Source organism: Medicago sativa, chromosome 3 (assembly GCF_051527215.1).
Source record: "Medicago sativa cultivar Bolivia chromosome 3, Bolivia_mono, whole genome shotgun sequence".
In the NCBI taxonomy this organism is placed as follows: Eukaryota; Viridiplantae; Streptophyta; class Magnoliopsida; order Fabales; family Fabaceae; genus Medicago; species Medicago sativa.
Genome location: NC_140751.1, coordinates 15,728,756 through 15,752,391, shown reverse-complemented (window position 1 = coordinate 15,752,391; position 23,636 = coordinate 15,728,756). Strand labels below are relative to the sequence as shown.

Below are 23,636 nucleotides of genomic sequence, written 5' to 3'. Positions count from 1 at the left end.
CGCATTCACTTTTAATAAAATAAGGTTTAGTTATTATAATTTTAAATCATAGAAAATATTTTCTCAAAAAAAAAATCATAGAAAATATATTATTTTTTTTAAAAACCAACTTACTAATTTAAAAATTTGGTGTATCACTCAAATTTTCGAGTGTCTAGGGTTTTGGGTTTACTATAAAACTAGACCATCGACCCGTGCTAACGCACGGGTCATACAAAAGAACAAATATAGCACAAATATGAAAGTAAATACTTTACTTGAATCAGAAAAATAGTATAATTCAATTCATAAAATAAATTGCCACAAATGTTTTTAATGTACTATATTAAACAATTTCCATGACATCGACCCTGTTAAAGTAACATAACATATAAATTTAATGGCTTAGTCTTTTGAAGAAAAGAAAATTCAACGTATGTCGACATAAAAATAGCACTGATATGCAATAACAACAATACTATAAAACAAAGTGCTACACATTACGGAAAACTTCTCTATAGACCACATTTGATGTCACATCAGTATCTTGGCCGTCTCATCACATGATCGAAAGTACCAATCAACACCAGTTTCGACATCAAATAGAGTGGCAAGTACCGAACCTTGACACACCTGTAAAAAAAAATCATCGCCTTTTGCATAAAAATCTTGAACATGTATATTGACTTGAATCCAAAACGAAATTTAAAAATTTCAAAAATAGACAGCTACCTGAGTTGACTCAATCATACTTTCGATTGTCATTCTCTTGGTGTTGAGCAACTCATCTGATAGAGATGCAGAGCTATTTGTTGAAATTTGGCGAACACTTTGGGTCAACTGGAGTGATGCATTTTTCATTCTGATAAAAGTATACCATATCATTAAAAGCGCAGTGAAACTCAAGTAGCTAAGTTGTAGAAAAAAATTCATAAGTCACTAAGTTGTAGAAAAAAAAAGTACTAACACATAAGTTTCAAGAGAAAAGATGTATGGTTTATTATAATGAGCGAATTGGTCATGAAAACTATACAGGCGTAGAGTATATGTCCAACGATGGATTGATAATATTATAAAGATTTTTTTTTTGACAGATAATATTATAAAGATTTTTTCCTTAAAAGCATGTCAATATGTAACTAAATCTTTATAGCATATCAAAGAGAATATTCAAATAAAATGTTAGCGTCTTTATTTAAAAAATTTACAAAAACGTGAAGTATTAAAAGTATACTATTTGATCCATTGACTACAGTTTTATACCACAACTAAATTAAACCAAACATATTACTGTTAGATTATATATTTTTTTCTTAGTTGAATGGAAGTTGACTATAAGCAGGCATTGTTTATACAAACAACGAACTATAAGCAGGCATTGACTATAAGCAGGCATTGACTATTACACATATCTCTTTCTATCTGTATTCACTATTATAAGCCTTTATTCCAAAGCATACAAAAACAGAAATGCTTACCCTATCATGTAAGCAGCAACATCAGGTAAATCGCCATTAAGTATCAGCTTAGTCCCAAAAAACGCATTAGCAATTCCCATTGCACCCAGTTTTAACAAAGTGAACATCAAGTGAAAAATATTTTTCTAGTTAATGGGTGGATATTAGGAGAAAGTAGAAACTAAAAACAATGAGTGGTGAATTACAAAGGCTAAAGTATGAGCTATTAAACATCCGTATTTTAACAGCAGTATTTTAAGAGATTCATAATACACGTAATATCTTTAACAACGCAATATAAACTAAATATTGTTAAAAGTACAATAAATGAACCTCATAGTGACAAATAATGCATACAAAGTTAACACTAAAGCCCACCAAAATACATCCTCAACACAATAAAATAGAAAGCTGGTTCATATGCTATGTAGATCTTGTCATGTAACAACAAATGCCTCCAAATGATTCTTAGACCAGTGGGTTTGAAATACGCCTAACAGGTAACAACTTCTGGGTCAAATTCAAAACGCTTGGACATACAACTGCCAACTAAATTAACCAATTATAGTTAGATAGACATGGATAAAATAATATCATAGAATGTATTAGTTTAACATTTACCTGTCTTCATGAAAAATAGTGTATAAGCCTAACAGGAGAAATGACTTCACATCAAGGATATTAAAATAGGGTAGCTAGCATGATTTGTACATCAGTGGTTCAAAAAGACGCATGAACGGCCAAAAGCTTATGGTACAAATTGGATTTTCCTGGACACACAATTGCTAACTAAATTAACCATTCACAGTTAAATGCAAACGAAGTAAAGCAACACATATAACGTATGAGTTGAGCTGATTACATGTCTTGATGAAAATTGCATAGGCGTTCTTGTTTTCACATTGTTCCTTGAGATTCCTCTCCAATCACCTTTTCCAACTTTCTGCAATCCAACCAAAAACATCTTGTGCTCTTCCTCCGTCCACATAATCCCTGATCCATTCAAAGAAAATCAATAACAATAATTACTTTTCAATTTCAATCAATTCAAACAAAGGAAGAAACAAAAAAATTATCAAGTTAATTTCAAGTCTTAGCCTGAAAAAATTAAAACAGTTGCATATGCAAAAATTAAAACAGTACCAGCTACGTAAAATTAAAACCTGCAAGAATTTCTAAACTTAATCAATGTGGAGCAAGTTTAATCCCACTCAATGTGGAGCAAGTTTAATCCCACAACAGTTGCAGGATTTCTAAAACTAAAACCTGAATAATTTCTACTTTAGTAACATAATACAGTGTCAAGATTGATGCCTAAAGCTGTAAATTACATAGCAGAAATATCGTAAGCATCCATCTGTTACAATATGAGTCATTCCAGAATAGGCTCCTCAAAGTTTTGACTGCAAATAACCTGATGAATTTCCTACTTTACTATGAATAAGAGTTCCTCAAAGTTTCAAGCATTTGGGCTTTTCTGATTTTTTTTTACTAACCATTAATTGTCTAGAGAAAAGGGACATTATAATTGAAGTTCGACCAAAAGGTTGTAAAATTTGTTTAAAAATTGTTAAGAGTTATAAATGAGTGTTTTGTTCCCTGATTTGTAAAACATGAACATAATTAAGTAAAGAATATGTTATGCAAAGGGAAACAAACTTGATGCCTAGTTTATGAGTCTGTCCCTACCGGCAGTTGTAGAATGCCAATTCCATGGTAAGCAAAATCACAGTTCCTGAATGTATTTTTTTTCTTATATTAGTATTATGAATGCAAATAAGATACCAAATTAAAACTAATAACATTTGGGAACTAAATTAAAAGCTGACACAATATATGTGATTTACAATTTACAAAAGAATAATAAAAGGCATTTAGTTTAATAAAAAAAACGGCATTTAGTGTACGTAAACAGAAAAGTTGCATAAAAATCTCACAAATTCGATGCCATGAAAATGTGAAGAGAGGGAAAGCTCTCGGTTACTGTGGCATGAAAGCAGAACATGACTTAAAGAATATCCAAAACAAATCATGAGTGAAAGAATATCCAAAGCAGAACATGACTTAAAGAATGTACCTAAGTCAACATGACTTAAAGAATATCCAAAACAGAACATATAGTCGGTTACGACTTTTCAATTTCCATTGTCACTAAAATGATGAAATCATTGTCATCAATAGCAGGAAATTTCAATTATTAGAAATTGTAGGAAATTACATATGCTCTTGAAAATCTTGACACAATGGCAAAACATGTAAAGAACATATAAGCCTAAAATCATTGATAAGTTATATTATGAAGTTTTTCCTAAAGAAAGTATAATTCCCTCATAAAATTGTGGCCTGTCAAAACATTACTAACATTGCCCATAGCAAATTTCTCACAAAATTCGGCAGATACGACGTTCAAAAGAAGTAACAACACATAGATGCTATATAATAAACATTAAATTTTGGTTAATGCTTATGTCTCTATTTCATCATTTACATGATTTATAAGACAAAAACATTAAATCAAAACACAGAGTAACAAACATAAATGCTATATAAGTTGTCATTTAGAGTTTAGACCAAGTTACCTAATATAATAATCAAAAGTCTAACATTGATGATAAAAATCAATAATCAAAAGAAAGGGAAATGGATCAAGAATTATTACTCGAAAGGGGTTGAGGAATCTTTCACAAAATTGAGGAATCTTTCACAGAAAAAATAGGTGAAGTTGAGGAATCATACAACTTGTTTTTTTTTTGTACAGTTTTAAGGAGTATAAAAAAAGATTCCTGAATAATAAGCAGCAGCTCAAATATATAACGTTCAGAAAAGGAAAAATACCTTTGGTTAGAAAAATACCTATCATATGTTTGAAATCAACCTTAAAATAGTTCCAAGTTATCAAAGGATAAACCAATCACATTCCAAATCCAATATGAATAGTCAAATCTGAAAGCAAAAATGAAGTGATTAGGGAAATTAGAGCACAAACAAAACCAGAGTTCAATCTACTCACATACACAGTGGCAGAATATCAAATATATTACCTTTTCAACAACTTTTAAGCTTTTGGGAATCACTCCATGTGTCATATTTGAAGTTTACAAAGAGAGAACCTTAATAAACACCTACCTGTAAAATAAGAAATACGATAAAAATAGATGAGGACAATAAGAAGCCTTTAGAACTACAAAAAAGTAAGTATGATTTTCACTGGGCCTCACCATGAATGTCAAAATTCTGAAGGACAATTGCTCTTAGTTCATTGGGCTCCATCGGTGTTCGGCCGCCAGAGAGTTCTTTTTACTACTGTGCTCTTGTTCTTCTTCCATGATGTGCTGAAAAAAATAAAATAAGGTGAGATGGTGGAAACAAATTGCAATAATTATTTTCAAATTGGCATCTGCGGCTATAAAACTAACTACATATCAACCAAGTGTAAACTAAATACTTGTAAAATGAAAAAACACCATTAAACTCGATATAGAGGCACATATAAAATCATCGATATCAGTGTAGAGTAATATCAACCTAGCATAAAACAATTAGTTGTAAAATGAAAAACACCAAAAAAAAAAAAAAACCTATGATATGATCATCTAAAAAAAACTGCAAAATAAGAAAACAAATTACAAATGAACCTCACCTAAAAAAGTATAGAAGCTTTAAACTTGACTTCCATATGGATGATTTCACATTTGACAACCTGTAAATAAGAGGAAAAACACAACAAATATTATAGTTCATACACAATCATTCAAACACTTTTACATACACCTTGTGGGTTGAAGAAATCAGCAACAGTGCATTTACAAAATATTGATTCATCGTATAAATACTACTGAAATTCAATAACCAGATAAGATGAAGAATTTTACTTGAAAAAACATTAGGTTAAACCTAAGCAATAATTTGATTGGAAAAGCAAATGACAATGAAGATGAGAGATGGAGAGAGAGAGAGAGGAACAAACTTTGAGTTGGAATATAAATAATTGATTGTCGGTGGCAGTGGATTCATCGGTAGTGAAGGGAGAGGATCGGTTGCATCGACGATGAATATGGTGTCGGAGCAGTCGAGTGAGTGCGAGAGAGATGCCTTCTAAACTGGATCAAAAAAGTGGAGAGGGATGTGAAACTCTGAGAAGAGTGTGAATCGCAGAATGAGAGAGAGGAGGAGGGGAAGGGTTTGAGTTATGATACGTTTGTTTGTATTCTGGCTAAAATTGTGGATCAGGTAGCATCTTTCATTTTTTATTGGAATTAGTTATGTAAACAATTTTTTTAAGTAATAAAAAATAGGAATATTAAGCAGAAAAAATAGTGGATAGTGGTTTGTTTTACGTATAGTTGTTAAGGAAAATAGGGCTATAGTTGTTTCGTAATTAAGCTTTAGGTCAGGGTTAAAACAGGAATTTTATTTGCTAGGGTTTAGGTAAAATTAGGGCGAAATTGTTTGCTTGGGACAACTTTTATATATAGATTGATTTACCTTCCAACAAACCTTGTTTCTCACAAATCGTAATGGCATCCAGTAGCGAGAATAATGATCAAAACAACGACGCTGCTGCTTACTCGTCAATGAAGGAGGAAATAACTGCCATCAGCAACCAGCTCCTATCTGCTGTAACCCTAACACCACCGTATTCACTTCACACGCCGTCTCTTCCGGTGGACCTCGTTATAGAAATTCTGTGCAGGCTACCGGTGAAGCTTCTCCTTCAACTTCGATGCGTCTGCAAGTCATGGAATCATCTAATCTCACATCCCAAATTCGCCAAGAAGCATCTCTCGACCACGCGCAGCCGCCTTTGCTTGGTAACCCACACCAATGTTCCAGGCAAGCTTGTTATTGCTTCTTACCCACTTGACTCCGTTTTCACAGGCATAACCACCAACATCACCAATTTTGTTGAGTACCAGGAAAAGTACCCTCTAAACAAATTCGATCACATAGTTGGCTCTTATGATGGCATTGTTTGTTTGGTTGACAATGATCAAAAGGCTGTTTTATTATGGAATCCTTCCATTAGAAAATTCAAGCAGTCGCCTCCTTGGAAAATGCCACGAATGGTTTCTTACTCCAATGTTGGCTCTTATGATGCAGTTAGGTTGACGTATGGCTTCGGCTATGATCATGTCAGTGATGCTTATAAGGTGGTTGTTGCTATAAGTTACACTGCGTATTACAAAAGAACCTCTGTTGACAAAACTGAATTGAAGGTTTATACTCCCGGTACCAATGTTTGGAAAACCGTTCGGGAGGAGTTTCCTGTTGGTGTTGACCTTCCAACCATTCACTCCGTTCATCACCAAGGAAAATTTGTGAGTGGCAAGATTAATTGGTTGGCTTCTAAAGATTGGAGTAAGGAAAATACATACTCCATTGTTTCTTTTGATTTAGGGAATGAGTCCTATCAACAGCTATTGCTGCCTTATTTAGGAGACTTAAGTGATTCATGGATCTTGATCCCTTCTGATTCTGGAGAGTTATGTGTTCCATGTATGTTGATCTTGGGTGTGTTGAGGGATTGCTTGTGCTTAATTGTTGGTCATCATGATGTTTGGATTATGAAGGAATATGGTAATAATGAATCTTGGACTAAATTGTTTACTGTTCCTTACTCGGGAGATCCAAATAATGATTATAATCTTACCAAGGTAGTGTATATTTTTGAAGATGACCAAGTGTTGTTTCAGTCCTATGGGGAATGGAATCCGTGGCTGACTGTTTATTATTCCAAGAATGGTGCTTTTAAGTCTACTAAAATTGCAAAAATTGCCGAAGTCTGTGTTGAAAGTTTGATATCACCTTGTCCTAATGTGCTAGGATGTAGAAGTGGTGCTATGTTTCTTGAGCATGAGATCCAACTCTAATTTAAATGTTAATTTATGTTTATGTTATTTATTTTGTATTTGTTTTGATTATCGGAGACTTCATCGTTAATTAATGGTTGATTGAATCTTTTGTTGTTATTTTCATTTATGTTATTTGTTAAATTACTAGAGGTTTTTGTTCTCTCATCACGCATTATATTTTATATAGTTCACAATCATTCATTGCATTTGATGGTTTATAGTTTGATTTTCAAAGATCATTTAGAATTAAGTTGGTATGCCAAGTCGTTGTTTAGTATGTTTGTTGATATGTCTGCTATAAGCTGCATAAAAGATAACACTTTGAGATTTTAGGTAGATTACCGCGCACTCAATGCCATTACTGTAAAAGATTGATCTCTCATTTAAGGCATTGAAGAACTCTTGGATGAAAAAACTGTATGACACGTATTTGTTATCAAAGTTGGATCTCCGATCTGGCTACCATCAGATCCGACTGAGCCATGCTGGTATCCACAAAAAGCCATTCCAAACCCACCAGAGCCATTACAAGTTTATCGTCGGGCCATTATAATGCATTCTCTACTTTCCAATCCACTATGAGTGGGCTTTTGCAGCCTTATTTTTTGCGCCAAATCTTGGTGTATAGCCGCTCTCTGAAAGAACAGTTTATCTTGGTGTAACTCTGAAGATAGCTGTTTTAGCGCCTATCGAACGTGACCATCAATATTTTTTTTTGTCTCAAGCATTCCAAATGCAAATTTCCCCAAGTTTCTATTTCCTATCATGATCACGTTGTGTTTGCCAAATGAGTTAGCCTTGACCATGAGAAGATTTAAACTGTTCTTAATTGGCCCCAACCCATAACCATTAAACAGTCTAGTGCTTCTCCCCTCACTACACTATTAAGCATATTTTGATCACTTCAAGAAGGCCATGCATGTGGCTCTTGTTTAGGCTTTGCCTAACATCAAAGAGGATTTTGTGTTGGAGACTGACATGTCTAGATTAAGAATGGCAGCAATGTTGTGCCAACAAGTCCATCCACTTATGTTAGAGAGCCGTTCACCATCACCTCCACTGTGAAGAAATGGTGACCCTGCTTACTAGTTGGAAAGTTCACCATACACATTGATCAACTCAATTTTTGAGAGTTAATGATTTCGATTCCAAACACTACAGAAACAATTTTAGTCAGCTAAACTACTTGGATGCTCCTAAAACATTCCCTACAAACTGGGGACTTGTGATGGGGTGACCGATATGTTGTCTCGGGTCCACGACCCCTCGCCTACATGATTGGAGCTCACAATCCCTCACTGCGATTCCCTACCATAATGACAATCAATTTACCAAAGAGATGTATTTCTCACTGTGATTTCCTACCGATATGCTGATCAAGGTTCAATGAAATCAACAATCCTACCCACACTTTCAAGTGCTCAGAGGAATGCTCTTCTCATATACCTCGCATTGTGCCTCTGAAAATGCTGCTCTTGAAAGAATTTCATAAAAAAAAGGTTGGACGGTTAAAAGAAAATATATATTAGGAGGGCATGGTGTCACTATCTTTATGAATACCTAATCTGTCAACATACAAAAGTACCCACTCATTTACCTTGTAGGGTCCTCCTTCAGCCCTTGCCAACTCACAAATGTTTCCTTAGATTTCCTTAGTTTTTATAATACATTTATGTTATATTTTGTATCAAACCTATTATTTTATTGTGTATTTGTAATATTAATATTAATAAAAAAAATTACATGTTGCACTTTGGATATCCAAAAACCGATCCAAATTAAACCACATATATTTGGATCGGTTCGGATCGGATTTTTTAGAATAATCATCCAAACCGAATCGAACCGCACATGATTTTATTTTGGATCGGTTAACTTTTTGTCTCAAATCTGATCCAAACCGGACCGCGAACACCCCTATCAAATCATTTTCAAGGTCACAAATACATCAAAGTTCAAAATCATTTTGAAATGGAAGTGAATCAAATTAATCTTCGACATAATTAAAGGCTATAAAATCATCTAATCAAGGTTTTTAGTGCTGCTTCTGTTGCTCATAAAAGAGCAAAACGGATAATGTGATGGATCATCAACAAACATACCAGCAATGGCTGAGGTAGTGGGGGTGGGGTGCTTTAGAGTCCCACATTTTCAATGATTTTTTTTTAATATACTCCAACTAACTATATTAAAATGTTTGGCAAGATATATATTAGGCCATGGTCTCCCCAGTTAATCTAATTAATATGTTTATTTTTTTCTACAAAAAAATGTATTTTTTTTACCATGTTACTAGATTAATTGGCAACTAATATCATTAGTTTTATACTTTATATTATTTTAAATTATCTCATGTTTCGTAAAATATATTGATATGGTCATATTTGTAACACATTTTAAATGGAATAAACCACAATGATATAGCTTTGTAAAATAAAAGACTATTTTAAAACTAAAATAAAATAAATTAAAACCTAAAATAAAAGTAGGGATAAAAATATAATTTAGTCTTTAATGTATTATCTCTTATATTCTCTTGTGACAAAAAAACTCATGTCTTTTACAATCGTACATTTAGTCAATTGTCGTTTTTTTTCTTGGTGATATTAGGGTAAATGGGTCATGGTGATCCCGCATATGTCCAAGAGGTAAGTAAAATCAAAGCTACATAAACAATGGAAAATGCTAACAACATAAAGAGCTTTCAAATTTAGTCCCTGCTAAATTTTAATTGTAATTTTAGTCCATATAAATGAAAAAAGGACTAAAACTGGAGAAAAAAAATAGGGACAAACTTTAAAATTTCTGATTTGTAGGAACTAATGTTTAACCCTAGAACATATGCACTACTATTTTTCTATATTTTTTTACAATGGTTTTTTTTTGTTCTCTCTAATTTTTTTTTCCTAATAATAAGTCAACAATTCTATGTGGACTACTACACTTCCTGATTAATTCATCTCATACTAAATAAAGTTATAATTAATAAATTGTGCACAAGTTTTACTACCAAAAAAAAAATTGTCCATAAGTTTTAGCTTAACTGATAAAATTGACCGGGGTTTCAACCCAGACACCACTATTTATATATATGTGCGAGTTTATAATAATTTTGTCTTTTCGTCTTTCTACCAAAAAAATAAATATAGTTATAAATTTTTTTAACGAATAAGAAATTATTAGTTTAGGGTTTCTCATATACCTTTTGCATTTAAAAAATTATTTTTTTTAATCAAATTATGTTCCTCATACTCAGTGTCCTTGACTGTAAATTCTTGGCTCTGCCCTTGCATACCAAAAATCGAAGAAGGAAAGGATTTGGTGATTCTCATGTTTGGGATTTATAGTTATAAGATGAAATTTGTGGTTCCAGATTTTTTTTTTTTGAAAGATGGTTCCAGATTTTATAATGTGGACTTATTTCATTGAGTCAAATTTATTTTTGATTAATAAAGTATTAATTTACCGACTTGTATAAACCCCTTTTTTCACACGCGTTTTTGTCAAATCGGTGTTTTTTATGACGCTTGTTCATTAAAAAAAATATGACACTCAGCGTTTTTTATAACAGTTGTTCATTAGAAAATATGACACTCATCGTTTTATGGTGCCAACAAAGGATAGGAGTAAAAGTAGGGGTGTTCGCCTTGCAGTTTGTTTAGATTTTAAGTCTAAAAATCATTCGAACTGATTGTTTAAAAAAAGCATGCGGTTTTGTTTTGTTTCTTTTTGCTTTTAAAATAAAAACCAAACCATCAAACCAATGTTATTCGAGATAATATAATTTTTTATTTTCAACATTAAAATAAAGTTAAAAAGTTAAAATACAACATATTTTTAACAATGTATTACATTTCATCCAACAATATAGACCAAATTAAAAACGTTGACCTAAAGTAATCTTATTTTGTAAGAAATGCAAAAGACTAAGATTTTATCATTCTCTAAATGTTCAAGTAGTACATAAATACAATTTTGAAATAAAAAGCAACGAAACAATTTAACAAAAGAAAAAATATGTCATTCTATAACAATTCCCATTGAGTTTCTATGAGTGTTGGACTAGCAGACATAATGTTTAATTAATGTCCAAATTGTGCGATTGAGTAAAAAAATGGTCCAAATACATCCGAACCAAATGCGATTTTTTGCGATTTTGATTCAGGTTGATTCGGTTTTGAACATTCCAAGTTAATGTGGAAAAATAGATTCAAAATAGGAAAATAAAATGTTCAATTTTAAAAGGGTTAAATATATTTTTAATCTCTATAAAATCACGAGTTTTCAAGTTTATTCTCTACAAAATTTTAATGATAATTTTAGTCTTCCATAATATCGTAGTTTGTAAGAATAGTCCATAATTTTTTATTTTTTTTTTTACAAAAAATGTGTACTTTTATTTTTGAGGGAAAAAAATGTGTACTTCTAGTCCTTCAAAATATTGTGTATAAAATGCAAATAGGACTAAAAGTAAATAAATATTTTGCAGAGATTAAACTTAAAAGTTTGTAATTTTGTAGAGATTAAAAACATAGTATTTAAGTCATTTTAAAACGACACACATATCGGGGATTAAAAATGTAATTAAGCGAAAAATATTAATTTGACAATCTTAAAATATCTCTGCTTTCCCACCACTAAATTATCCATTCATTCTTCCTTATCGCTGCATTTTCTTCGATCCATTCAGGTATTTATTCATCTTATTTTTCTTCTTTGCTTAATTATCTTGATACTTATTTTATTAAATTATACCAATTGGGTTTCATTTGATTTTTAGGAAATCCAATCAAATCGATAGAGAATTGGGTTGACATTTTCAAACACTAATTTAATTTTTTGACAATTTGACAATTTTTGTGACAACTCTCATACTCGCAAGCTTGTCAAAATCGGGATTTTGCTTCAGATCGAATGGAAAGAGCAAAATTGAAAATCGTAAAATAAAGGATTTTACTCAACTACTTTTGTAGAATCAATATAAGAAATCGTAAAATCGCAATCAAAATTGATGGATTTTACCAAAACAAAACAATGCTAAATATACTATATAGATTGTATACAGTCATACATGTGTCAGTTTAAAGTCCACAAATTACTTATAACTAAAAAATGGACAAAATCCTTCAAAACCCTTTAAAATCCTTCGATTTTGTATGGAGATTTCACGATATGCAAAATCTTTCAAAACCCTTTAAAATCCTTTGATTTAGTATGGATTTCACGATATGCAATTTTACTAAAGTCGCAAAATCCTGGATTTTATGATTTAAGTAGGGAATTTGACAACAATGCATACTCATATTGTGTTTTTACTTTATCTCTCTGTTGTTTTGATTTTTGTGCTAATACCTACATTTCTTTATATATTTTATTAGTTGTCCAACAAGTTGTCATACTAAAGGGTTGTTCAAATAACATTCCTTTAAATTTATATATATTGTCGGTGTGAAATATTTTACACATGCATTCAGTTGAGTCTGGTCGGGTCTCAGAGACTTGATTTTGAATGACGTGAAAATGATTTCCCAACTAAATAGAAAATGATTTTGTTTGGTTTGGACCCGAACTTGGAATAAAACCCAATTAAATTAATATGTTTGAATTGGATCTTTGGGTCATTAGAAAATGATTTTGTTTAATTTTATAGGAAGACAGGTGAGTAAAGTTTCCTCATGAAGTAAAAGAACTGAACTTTACTGCAATTGCTGATAACAATCTAATTATTTGCAGTGGTTTGTGGTTCTTCATCCATTCTTGTCAAACGGTGGCAAATTTCAATGGCGGATAGAATTAGCACTTTACCCGATGATGTTCTTTGTCACATTCTCTCTTTTCTTAAAACCGAAGAAGCAGTTGCCACAAGCATTCTTTCAAACAGGTGGAAGCATCTTTGGCTGTCAGTTCCTGTTCTGGACTTTAGCCACACTCTACTGACAGACCAAGAGGCCAATTTTCGCTTTAACGACTTTGTCTACTCCATTTTGCTATCGCGAGATTCTACACTTCCCATAAAGAAATTTTGCCTCCAGATTACGTACAATTATAGACAACGTAGAAATCTCTGCACTCGTAGTTTCGCCAAATGGATCAACTTTGTGCTACAATGTGGAGGACTTGAGTACCTTGATCTACAAGTAGGCCTTGAGTGGCCTATATTGCCTATTACCATTTTCAGCTGCACAACCCTAGTGGTTCTCAGGCTTCGCTTTTTCTACGTGGAAGACCATAGGTTTTCTTCCATTTTATCACTTCCCTCGCTCAAAACCCTTAATGTACAGTTTGTCAGGTTTCCGAAACCACAAGATTTTATTTTTCTTTTAGCTAATTGTCCAAATCTTGAGGATTTACTTATTTCCGATCTATGCTTTGATTTTGAGGAGGACTCTCTAAGCTCTGACTATGAGGAGGAGTCTTTAAGCTGTTGCGAATGGAGAAGCTTTAGCTTAAGTAACTTGACCAAAGCAATTGTTGATTCCTCTTATTTTCAATTTCCAACGAAAACACTTCAAAATGTGCAGTCTCTGTCAATGTGCATTTTAACTGTTCAGGTTTGATTATTATATGAAAAAGAAAAATGTTATTGATCTGTATTTCTTTAGCTCAAGTAACTTGACCAAAGCAATTTCTGTTCAGGTTTGATTTTTAATTTGACAGTTTGTATTTCTTTATTTTAGGTGTATCCCTGTAACGATGCTATTCCCACCTTTCATAATTTGACTCGCTTGGACCTCGACTCTCTCAATTATCGTTGGGAATTCTTAGTAGAAGTTCTCAAACACTGCCCTAAGCTTCAAGAACTATACCTTGATCAGGTTTGTTAAAGATTATATTTGATTTATCTTTTCATAGCACACCTTTATGTATTTTATTTTCCATGCATTATTAACAGGCCGGCTTGAACTCGGATGACCAAACATGGACTAGAAAAGATGATAAAGAAAATTGGTTGGACCCAGATTTTGTTCTGCAATGCCTTTCATTACACCTTAGAATTTTCCATCTTTCCAGCTTCTTAGGCCTACAAGGTGAGCTTCAGCTAGCAAAGTATATTTTGAAGAATGCAAGAGTTTTACAAACCATGAAAATCTGTTACATTGGGGAACCCGATTTTGAAAGACTATTATCCTCATGCCCAAGGGCCTCTTCAACATGTAAACTTACATTTGAATATGTTCCATGTAAGTAGTTACTCTATCCTTCGTGTCATTTTATTAGCTTCTACCTTGCAGTTAATAGATTTGGTGGTTTGAATTATAACTTTGATTGTCATGTACTTTGCCCGTGTGGACAAGTTTGAATAAGAACTTTGATTGGCATGTAATTACTTTGACTTCATATCCACGTTGATCCATTTCATGACTAGTTGTATTCTTAATTCCATCCTCATATATCTCTCTTTTGATGCTGTGTTGATTGATAATGTGTTAATGTTTTGACTTTGATTTAAATGATCATTTCGAAGACTTTGCGTTATTTGTCTTAAATGGGGTAGTTTGACCCACGAAGTTGACCTTGACTAATAGGACAAGGCCTTTGGCTGTGAGTGTTGTGTGCTGACTTCTGATTGCATGTATTGTTAAAAAAGGACTACTGAAATTTAAAATACTAACACTACAAAGCATGAGCCTCAGTTTAAGGCTGATTGTAGCGGTTCACACAGGACTGCAATTAATGCTATGCAAGGATTTTGCACGCAGTTCACTAGTCATGGCATTGTGGGAAAGTGTTGTGGTCATCAACAGTTTGTATTTATGCAGACAAAGTGTATGTGGACGAATTAATGGGAAGCCAATTATGCTGTTATTTGTGCTAGGTTCACTTGTGGGCTCACCCTTTCTTCCGATTTACTTTCCCAACAAACTTAAACATCCTTTGTTAAACACTGAATATATATCCACCATGCCCAAGTTGCTTACAATAAGGTCAAAGCTAGGTCTGATTAATCATCTGGCACTAGCTGATTGATCTTATCTTTTATTAAGTGTTAGTGTTATGATAAGAGAGAAGGGAAATTGGTTAGGGACAATTAAGCAGTTAGTTAGTAAGAGGATAGTTTAGGTTGTTAGAGGGGGTATCATGCATGAATAGGAGAAATTTGGATGGTGTAAGTGAAAAGAGCAATCCGTTTTGCAGTGTAAACCTTTGGGAAATTCTGATGTCCATATTCTGTTAAAAGTTTGCTATAATACACTTCTATCATTCTTTCTTTTTAATTTATGTGTTCCTAACAACTTATATGAGACGTGTTCTATAGATTGTACTGCTTTCAGCCATAGCTTTAGGTATCTACAGATCTCATGCATTGTATTATTAACAATACAATGCTTTTAATTTTTAACACTTCTCGGAATACCATTAATATTCAGTTTTACAATATTATAGCCATGAGATTGACTTTCCGTCCCTAACAAAAAAAAGAGATTGACTTTCTTATAATAGTATATGTTTGTAATTGTTAATCTTTGTTTGACCGCATGATAGTTCTGATTTAGTATTAGACTCTAGTGATATATATATAGACACACAAACACACACAAATCAATCTTGTAAAAAATATATATTTATTCACAAATCAAAATCTAATCAATGAATTTCATTTGACTTAGTGGCTAGAGCATACTGCAGAAATTGACAAACTCTGATTAAGCAGTTTTAATTGCGAAATGATTGATAGGATTTTTGACCAATTATAATTTTTTCCTTTTTTTTTATTTAGGAAAACCTTTAAATTTCTTCTCCTTTTCAAGTTTAACCTTATAGCATATCAGGTCCACACTCTGTTGATTTGCTATAGAAAACTAAAGATGTTAACATCTTTTTGTCTACAATTTGGTAGTATTGGAGGTTTTTTTTCCATGCGGTGCCTTATATTGCAAGAATTATATAGTTATTGGTTTCACATGTTGAACTTGAGAGTACTAGCATTTGGGTTGGAGATTATAATTGTGTTTTCCTTTCAGTTTTGTTTGGTCTCGTTAGTTTGGCACATCTTATGCTATAGGTAGTCATTTTTTTTTTAATACAAATTTGTCATATCAAGAAAAATTACTTAATTTTAACTTTGAATATTTTAACTGAGTATTGTGCTTTTGTATTTTATTCAGGTGATACTTCTGGTGAGTCTGATTCGTCTATGGACGCAAGTGAATCATCTATTGGTAGCAATGATTGATGTTTATTAGGTTCCTTTGGTAGCATTCCATGACAAGGATGTGGCGATTATGTGTTCACGGCCACATCACAAAATGATATCTGCACGAAATTATTAGAAATTTGTATGATCATTCACGCTAGCCTTTCAGAATAACAACTTTCTATGGCTGCTACCTTACCATTGCCTTTTGGTTGCACTTCAACAGGAGACAACTACAATTACTAGAATTTAGTCATGTCAATGGCAGTGACCTTGACAACTCAAAGATGTGGTGATTATGTGTTCATGGCCACATCTCAAAATTGTTGTCTGCACGAAATTATTAGAAATTTGTATGATCATTCACGCTAGCCTTTCAGAAAAACAACTTTCTATGGCTGCTACCTTACCATTGCCTTTTGGTTGCACACTACACTTGAAACTACTTTCTGTCGTTACATGTTAAATGCGTTTTTTCTTCTTCCTTTCTGTTATGGCCATTGGAGACAATTGATATCAAGAAAGACTTATATGATTTGTTGAGCTCTGGTATTCAACCCTACCAAGTTGAAGAAAATTCTAATTGTTAGTTGCTTGTCAAATAGAGCTTCCCAGCCTCTTAGTTAATCGATATCGCCGATTATTGAGATTTGTTTATCATTTTTCTCAAAATGGTCCAGAATTTATCCGTCGGTACCATCTTACTCAGTTTTAAACTCTTACCCGGGTCCTGTCAATGTCAAGTATATAGTGTATGATACTGACCTTTTGGTACTCAAATCATTTTCAAGATCACAAGAGTTCAAAAGCATTTTGAAATGAAAGTGAATCAAATTAATGTTCGACATAATTAAAGCCTATAAAATCATTGAGTCAAGGTTTAGTGCTGCTTCTGTTGCTGATCAATTTGAGAACCTAGCTAAAAAACTTCAGTGTATAGAACAAATAATGAACTGAGTACTTTGACCGGTATTCCTATGTTTCTTTAGGTTCATCCTTCATTTCTCCATGTTTTAAATTGTTTCATTTTAATTTTGAATGTTTCCTAAAAAAAATTGGTTTTTTCTTTGCTTTGCTTTCTATGGTATGTTTTGATTTTAATTGTCTTTTTCTATCCTAAAATGGTTGTCATTCATATGTGCAAGACACATGAATCGGTCTCTTTGTGATGGTGTGCCACGTAAAGGAAAAAAAAGAAAAAAAGAGTTCTCAAGTGCAATTTTTTTATGGACATTAGAACTACCACATACTTAAAATTTATGTGCGATAAGAAAAGACATTTTGACATAATCATCTATTTATCCTTAGGTGTAGGGCCTAGTCCATTAGAGCAATGTTTGACTTTGACCTCGTTGAATCTTTTTTATGTCCCAATCATCCGAAGATAGCATCACTAGTTAGCTCTCACGAAAGAGCAACGTGAATAATGAGATAGATCATTAGCATACATACCAAAAATTGAAGGAGATGAAATTTGTGATTTCAGATTTTACAATTTTGAATTATTTCATTGAGTTAAATGTTTTTTTAATTAATAACATATTAATAGCAAATATGACACCCTTTTTTCTATGGTTAGCATGTCGGTAAATTAATATTGCTCAGTGTCTGGTACTGTTGGACAACATTAATTTACCGACATGTATAACCCTTTTTTCACGTGTTCATGTCAAATCTTATGAAGGTTATTCGTTAAAAAATATGACACTCAACCTTTTAAGGTGCCGAAAATAGATAGGAGTAAAAGTAGGGGTTTCGCGATTTGGTTTGATTTTGAGACTAAAAGCCATCTGAACTACAAGATAAAAAAAACATGCGGTTTGATTTGGTTCGGTTGAATTTTGGAATAAAAGCCAAACCAAAGCGATGTTGTTTGAGTTAGTTAGTTGTTGTGGTTTTTGGAGATAATACAATTTTTGTTTCCCACATTAAAATCAAATTAAAAAATTAAACTTATTTTCCACAATGTTACAAATTTCATAACATTACAATTTCATTTTCATTCATCTATCTATGTAAACCAAATTAAAAAGCATGGACCAAATTAAAAACCTGGACAAAATGTAATCTCTTATGTACGAAATACAAAAGACTAAATTTTTATTATTATCTAAAAGTTCAAGTAGCACATAAATACACTTTTGAAATAAAAAGCAAAGAAGAAAATTAAAAGAGAAAAAAATGAAGCTCTTATTGAGTTTCTATAGATTTAGTTAGTATTTTTCTTATGTTGTTGTTTGATTTGATTCGATTAGTTAAATAAGAATTGCCAATTAGTACAGTTGAGTAAAAAAAAAGACCTAAATACATACGAATCAAATACATATTTTTAGTGTTTTAGTTCGGGCTGGTTCGGTTTGCAGTTTTTCTATCGAATTATTTCGGTTTTGAAGAGGATAAGAGTAAAAGTGTAAAAATAAAATAAAAATGTTCAATTTTAAAATGAAATAGGGGATCAATAATGTTTTTGTTTTCTGTGGTGGAAGGTTCGAACCACGTATGCATTGTATACACCAATTGAACTAAGCTCACGACGTTGGATTAAAAATGTAATTAAGCGAAATATTAATTTGAGAATCTTAAAATATATGTACTTTCCCTCCACTACAATCTCTCTCCCTCCCTTCTATTTTCTCTTCCCCCAAAGCGAAGAACCCTAGCCTCAAAAACTTGGATCCATTCATTCATTTTCTTCGATCCACTCAGGTATTCATTCATCTTCTTTGCTTTGATTACGATTCATTCATCTTATTTGGGTTTCATTTGATTTCATTCGGTTCAATCGGGTTCACATTTTCAAACACTGTAATTTTTTTTGGATTTCGCTTATATATATCGTCAGTGTGAAATACTTTACACATGCATTTAGTTGAGTCTGGGACACTTGATTTCGAATGACGTGAAATCCACACCCAACTAAATAGAAAGTGATTTTGTTTGGTTTGTACCTGAACTTGGAATAAAACCCAATTAAGTTAATTGATTTGAATTGGGTCTCTAGGTCTGTCATTGGTTTGGTTTTTACGTCCCCAGCGAGCGTGATGCTTAAAACCATATACTCTGTTAATCTATCTTTTTATTGATATAAGTTAGAATATAAGCAATTTTAATTTCATAGAAATTATGTCTCAGCTCAGCAATAATACTATATAAACAATGTCACATAGCTGTTAAATTATAATGGTTATATTGCTTTTTCTCCCACATGTTGCATGTTGTTGGTGATCATAATATATTTTTCCTTAACAACACGGGAAAAATGTTAACCAGTGCCCCCGGGACACTAGTAAAAGGTGGGCTAATGCCTTAGTTGCCTTGCTTTGTAAACAGACATGGGAAAATTATGATTTCACACCAGAAAGGTGTTTTTTGTGGGCTCCGCTGGACTGGTTGAATGTACATCAGTTAGTCTTAAACAAAATTCTAGAGGAAGTTTTCTCACTCTAAAAGCACTTTGGAAGTACACATCCCATTAAGCTTAGTTTGTATACTTTCCAAATGTTATTTTTTGATAAAAGCACAATTTTTTTTTCTGTTCAATGTATATTTCTGAAATTATGTATGTGTTTTTAGAAAGACACGTGAGTGAAGTTTTTCTATAGCTTTCCATATTCCTTCTTTGAAGTAAAAGAACTGAACTGTACTGCAATTGCTGATAACAATCTGATTATTTGCAGTGGTTCGTGGTCCTTCAGCCTTTCTTGTTAAACGGTGGCAAGTTTCAATGATGGATAGAATAAGCACTTTACCTGATGCTGTTCTCTGTCACATTCTCTCTTTTCTTGAAACCAAACAAGCAGTTGCCACAAGCATTCTTTCAAACAGGTGGAAGCATCTTTGGCTATCAGTTCCTGTTCTTGACTTCGGTCTCACTCGACTGACGGACAAAGACGCCAATTTCCTCTTTAACGACTTTGTCTCCTCCGTTTTTCTATCGCGAGATGCTGCAGCCCCAATTAAGAGTTTCCGCCTCTATGTTATCTACAATTATAGTGGTCGTGTCAATCTTTGCATTCCCAGTTTTGCCAAATGGATCAACTTTGCGCTACAACGCGGAGTAGAGTACCTTGATCTCAATGTGGACATATTTGGTTGGCGTACATTGCTCAATACCATTTTCAACTGCACAACGCTAGTGGTGCTCAGGCTTCACTTTTTCTGGATAGACCCTAGCTGTTCTTCCGTTGTATTACTTCCCTCGCTCAAAACCCTTCACTTAGATTTTATAACGTTCCCAAAACATCAAGATTTTATGTCGCTATTAGCTAATTGTCCAAATCTTGAGGATTTAATTATATCAGATCTATGGTTTGATTATGGGAAGGACTCTCCAAGCTTTAATTATGAGGAGGACTCTCTAAGCTGTAGCAAATGGAAAAACTTAAGCTTAAGTAACTTGACCAAAGCAGATGTTGATTCGACTTATTTTCACTTTCCAATGAAAGTACTTCAAAATGTTCAGTCTCTGTCAATGTGCATTTTAACTGCTCAGGTTTGATTATTATATGAAAAAGAAAAATGTCATTGATCTGTATTTCTATTCTCCCTTTTTTTGCTATTGGGGGGTTTAACCATGATTTGACGGTTTGTATTGCTTTATTTTAGGTGTATCGCTACAATGATGCTATTCCTACCTTTCATAATTTGACTCGCTTGGACCTTGACTCTCTCAATTATCGTTGGCATTTCTTAGTAGAAGTTCTCAAACACTGCCCAAAGCTTCAAGAGCTATACCTTGACCAGGTTTGTTAAGGATCTTATTTGATTTATCTTTTCATAGCACACGCCTTTATGTATTTTATTTTACATGCATTATTAACAGACCGGCTTGAACTCGGATGACCAAACATGGACTAGAAAAGATGACAAAGAAAGTTGGGTGGACCCAGATTTTGTTCTGCAATGCCTTTCATTACACCTTAGAGTTTTCATTCTTTTCAGCTTCTTAGGCCTTCAAGGCGAGCTTCAGCTAGCAAGGTATATTTTGAAGAATGCAAGAGTTTTACAAACCATGAAAATCCGGTACATTGGACAATCTGAAGTAGAAAGACTATTATCCTCATGCCCAATGGCCTCTTCAACATGTAAACTTACATTTGAATATGTTCCATGTAAGTAGTTACTCTATCCTTCGTGTCATTTCATTAGCTTCTACATTGCAGTTGCTAGATTTTGTGGTTTGAATTAGAACTTTGATTGTCATGTACTTTGCCCATGTAGACAAGATTGAATTAGAACTTCGATTGTCTTGTAATTACTTTGACTTCATATCCACATTGATCCATTTCATGAGTAGTTGTATGTTAAATTCTGATTTGATGCATAACCATAGGTAGGAAGGTGCAATAGTAAATTAGTCTCTCATTTTAACCATATACCTACTTTATCCTTTTATACAAATGCATTGACAATGATTAAACCAGTAGTTGTATTCTCAATTCCGTCCTCATTTATCTCTCTTTCGATGGCGTGTTAATTGATAATGTGTTAATGTTTTGACTTTGATTTAAATGATCTTTTCAAAGACTTGGTTTATTGGACTTAAATGGGGTAGTTTGACCCATGTAGTTGACAATGAATATATATCCACCATGCCCAACTTGCTTACAATATGGTCAAAGTTAGGTTTGAATAATCATTTGCTACTAGCTGCTGAGTGGTTGAAATAAATAGTGACAAATAACATTGATCTTATCTTTTATAAGTGTTAGTTTTATGATAAGAGAGAAAGGAAATTTGTTAGGGACATTTAAGCAGTTAGTTAGTAAGAGGATGGTTTAGGTTGGCATGAATAAGAGAAATTTGAATGATGTAAGTGAGCAGAGCATTCCTTTGTGCAGTGTAAACCTTTGGGAAATTCTGTTGTCCATATTCTGTTAAAATTTTCTATAACACACTTCTATTTTGTTTTCTTCTACTATCATTCTTTCTTTTTTAATTTATGTGTTCCTATACAATGCAATGCTTTTAATTTTTAACACTTCTCAGAATACCATTAATATTCAGTTTTACAATATTAGAGCTATGAGATTGACTTTCTTATAATAGTACATGTTTGTAATTGTTAATCTTTGTTTGACTGCATGATAGTTCTGATTTAGTATTAGACTCTAGTGATATATATAGACACACACACAAAAATCAATTTTGTGAAAAAAATATACATACACAAACCAAAATCTAATCAATGAATTTCATTTGACTTAGTGGCTAGAGCAGACTGCAGAACTTGACACACTCTGATTAAGCAATTTATTTGCGAAATGATTGATAGGATTTTGCCTACAATTTGATAGTATAGGAGGTTCTTTTTCCATGGTGTGCCTCATATTGCAAGAATTATATAGTTGTTGGTTTTACACCATTTTGTCAGTCTTGGAATAAGTTCACATGTTGAACTTGAGAGTACTAGCATTTTGGTTGGAGTGTCAGTTTTGTTTGGTCTCATTAGCATGGCACATCTTATGCTATAGCTAAGCATTTATTTTAAGACAAGTTTGGCATGTCAAGAAAAATTGTTTAATTTTAATTTTGAATATTTTAACTGAGTATTGTGCTTTTATAATTTTATTCAGGTGATACTTCCGGTGAGTCTGATTCGTCTATGGACACAAGTGAATCATCTATTGGTAGCAATGATTGATATTTATTAAGTTCCTTTTGGTACAAGACTTTGAAGTTATTACGAATTTTGAGTTGTATTAACCCCGTTTGATGTTCTAATTATAAATGTTTGAATCATATTTATGTTATCATGGTTATCTTTTATGAAAATTTGAATACTTTTGATAAAATGCATCTCTTACGTATTTTAATTATCACAATAATTGTTCAAATTGCAAAAATATTGTTTCAAAATAATTGTCACTTTTAATTTTAAAATGATATTAATTATATTTTTTCAATTGTACTCTAGTTAATACTATATGCACAAGGGGTGTGCAAAGTTAAAACCAAACCAAAACCAAAACCAATATTTAGTTTTGGTTTGGTTCTTGAAACCACGTCTCTAAAAACCGGTTTTTAAGTACAACCAATTTGGATATAGTTCAGAACCGGTTCAAAACCAGTTTGTCGTAAAAACCAATATTTTTTAACTAAACCAGATTTTTTTTATTCAAAATCCTGTTTTCACTGTTTCCAAAAAAAAAAACTGGTTTTCCTTTTTTTTTTTCAATTACTAAACTTCACATAAATAGAAGAAGAAGAAGA

At 32.6% G+C, this 23,636-nt stretch overlaps 4 protein-coding genes and 2 long non-coding RNA genes across 6 annotated transcripts; 3 read left to right on the top strand and 3 right to left on the bottom strand.

Annotated features, from left to right (window-relative positions):
* Positions 1-423: 423 nt before the first annotated feature.
* LOC146936077 (uncharacterized) lies at positions 424-1,681 on the bottom strand. Its single transcript, XM_085757668.1, has 3 exons — positions 1,458-1,681; positions 712-841; positions 424-612 (listed from the first exon to the last, which is right to left on the bottom strand). The coding sequence occupies exons 1-3, from the start codon at positions 1,562-1,564 to the stop codon at positions 514-516; spliced, it is 336 nt and encodes a 111-aa protein (XP_085613794.1). The 5' UTR covers positions 1,565-1,681; the 3' UTR covers positions 424-513.
* A 38-nt stretch (positions 1,682-1,719) lies between these two features.
* On the bottom strand, positions 1,720-2,197 carry LOC146936076 (uncharacterized). Its single transcript, XR_015033128.1, has 2 exons — positions 2,058-2,197; positions 1,720-1,985 (listed from the first exon to the last, which is right to left on the bottom strand). It is a non-coding gene; the product is annotated as an uncharacterized LOC146936076 (long non-coding RNA).
* A 106-nt stretch (positions 2,198-2,303) lies between these two features.
* Positions 2,304-5,134, bottom strand: LOC146936075 (uncharacterized). Its single transcript, XR_015033127.1, has 6 exons — positions 5,077-5,134; positions 4,655-4,768; positions 4,478-4,562; positions 4,290-4,379; positions 3,126-3,171; positions 2,304-2,429 (listed from the first exon to the last, which is right to left on the bottom strand). It is a non-coding gene; the product is annotated as an uncharacterized LOC146936075 (long non-coding RNA).
* An 819-nt stretch (positions 5,135-5,953) lies between these two features.
* LOC146936074 (F-box/kelch-repeat protein At3g23880-like) lies at positions 5,954-7,306 on the top strand. Its single transcript, XM_085749137.1, has one exon. The coding sequence runs from the start codon at positions 5,954-5,956 to the stop codon at positions 7,304-7,306; it is 1,353 nt and encodes a 450-aa protein (XP_085605263.1).
* A 4,632-nt stretch (positions 7,307-11,938) lies between these two features.
* On the top strand, positions 11,939-16,592 carry LOC146936073 (F-box/FBD/LRR-repeat protein At3g26920-like). Its single transcript, XM_085751087.1, has 5 exons — positions 11,939-11,978; positions 13,022-13,839; positions 13,966-14,103; positions 14,181-14,469; positions 16,396-16,592. The coding sequence occupies exons 2-5, from the start codon at positions 13,069-13,071 to the stop codon at positions 16,461-16,463; spliced, it is 1,266 nt and encodes a 421-aa protein (XP_085607213.1). The 5' UTR covers positions 11,939-11,978; positions 13,022-13,068; the 3' UTR covers positions 16,464-16,592.
* A 2,413-nt stretch (positions 16,593-19,005) lies between these two features.
* Positions 19,006-23,218, top strand: LOC146936072 (F-box/FBD/LRR-repeat protein At3g26920-like). The gene is made up of 5 exons (XM_085751086.1): positions 19,006-19,130; positions 20,102-20,916; positions 21,030-21,167; positions 21,247-21,535; positions 23,000-23,218. The coding sequence occupies exons 2-5, from the start codon at positions 20,149-20,151 to the stop codon at positions 23,065-23,067; spliced, it is 1,263 nt and encodes a 420-aa protein (XP_085607212.1). The 5' UTR covers positions 19,006-19,130; positions 20,102-20,148; the 3' UTR covers positions 23,068-23,218.
* The last annotated feature ends 418 nt before the right edge of the window (positions 23,219-23,636 follow it).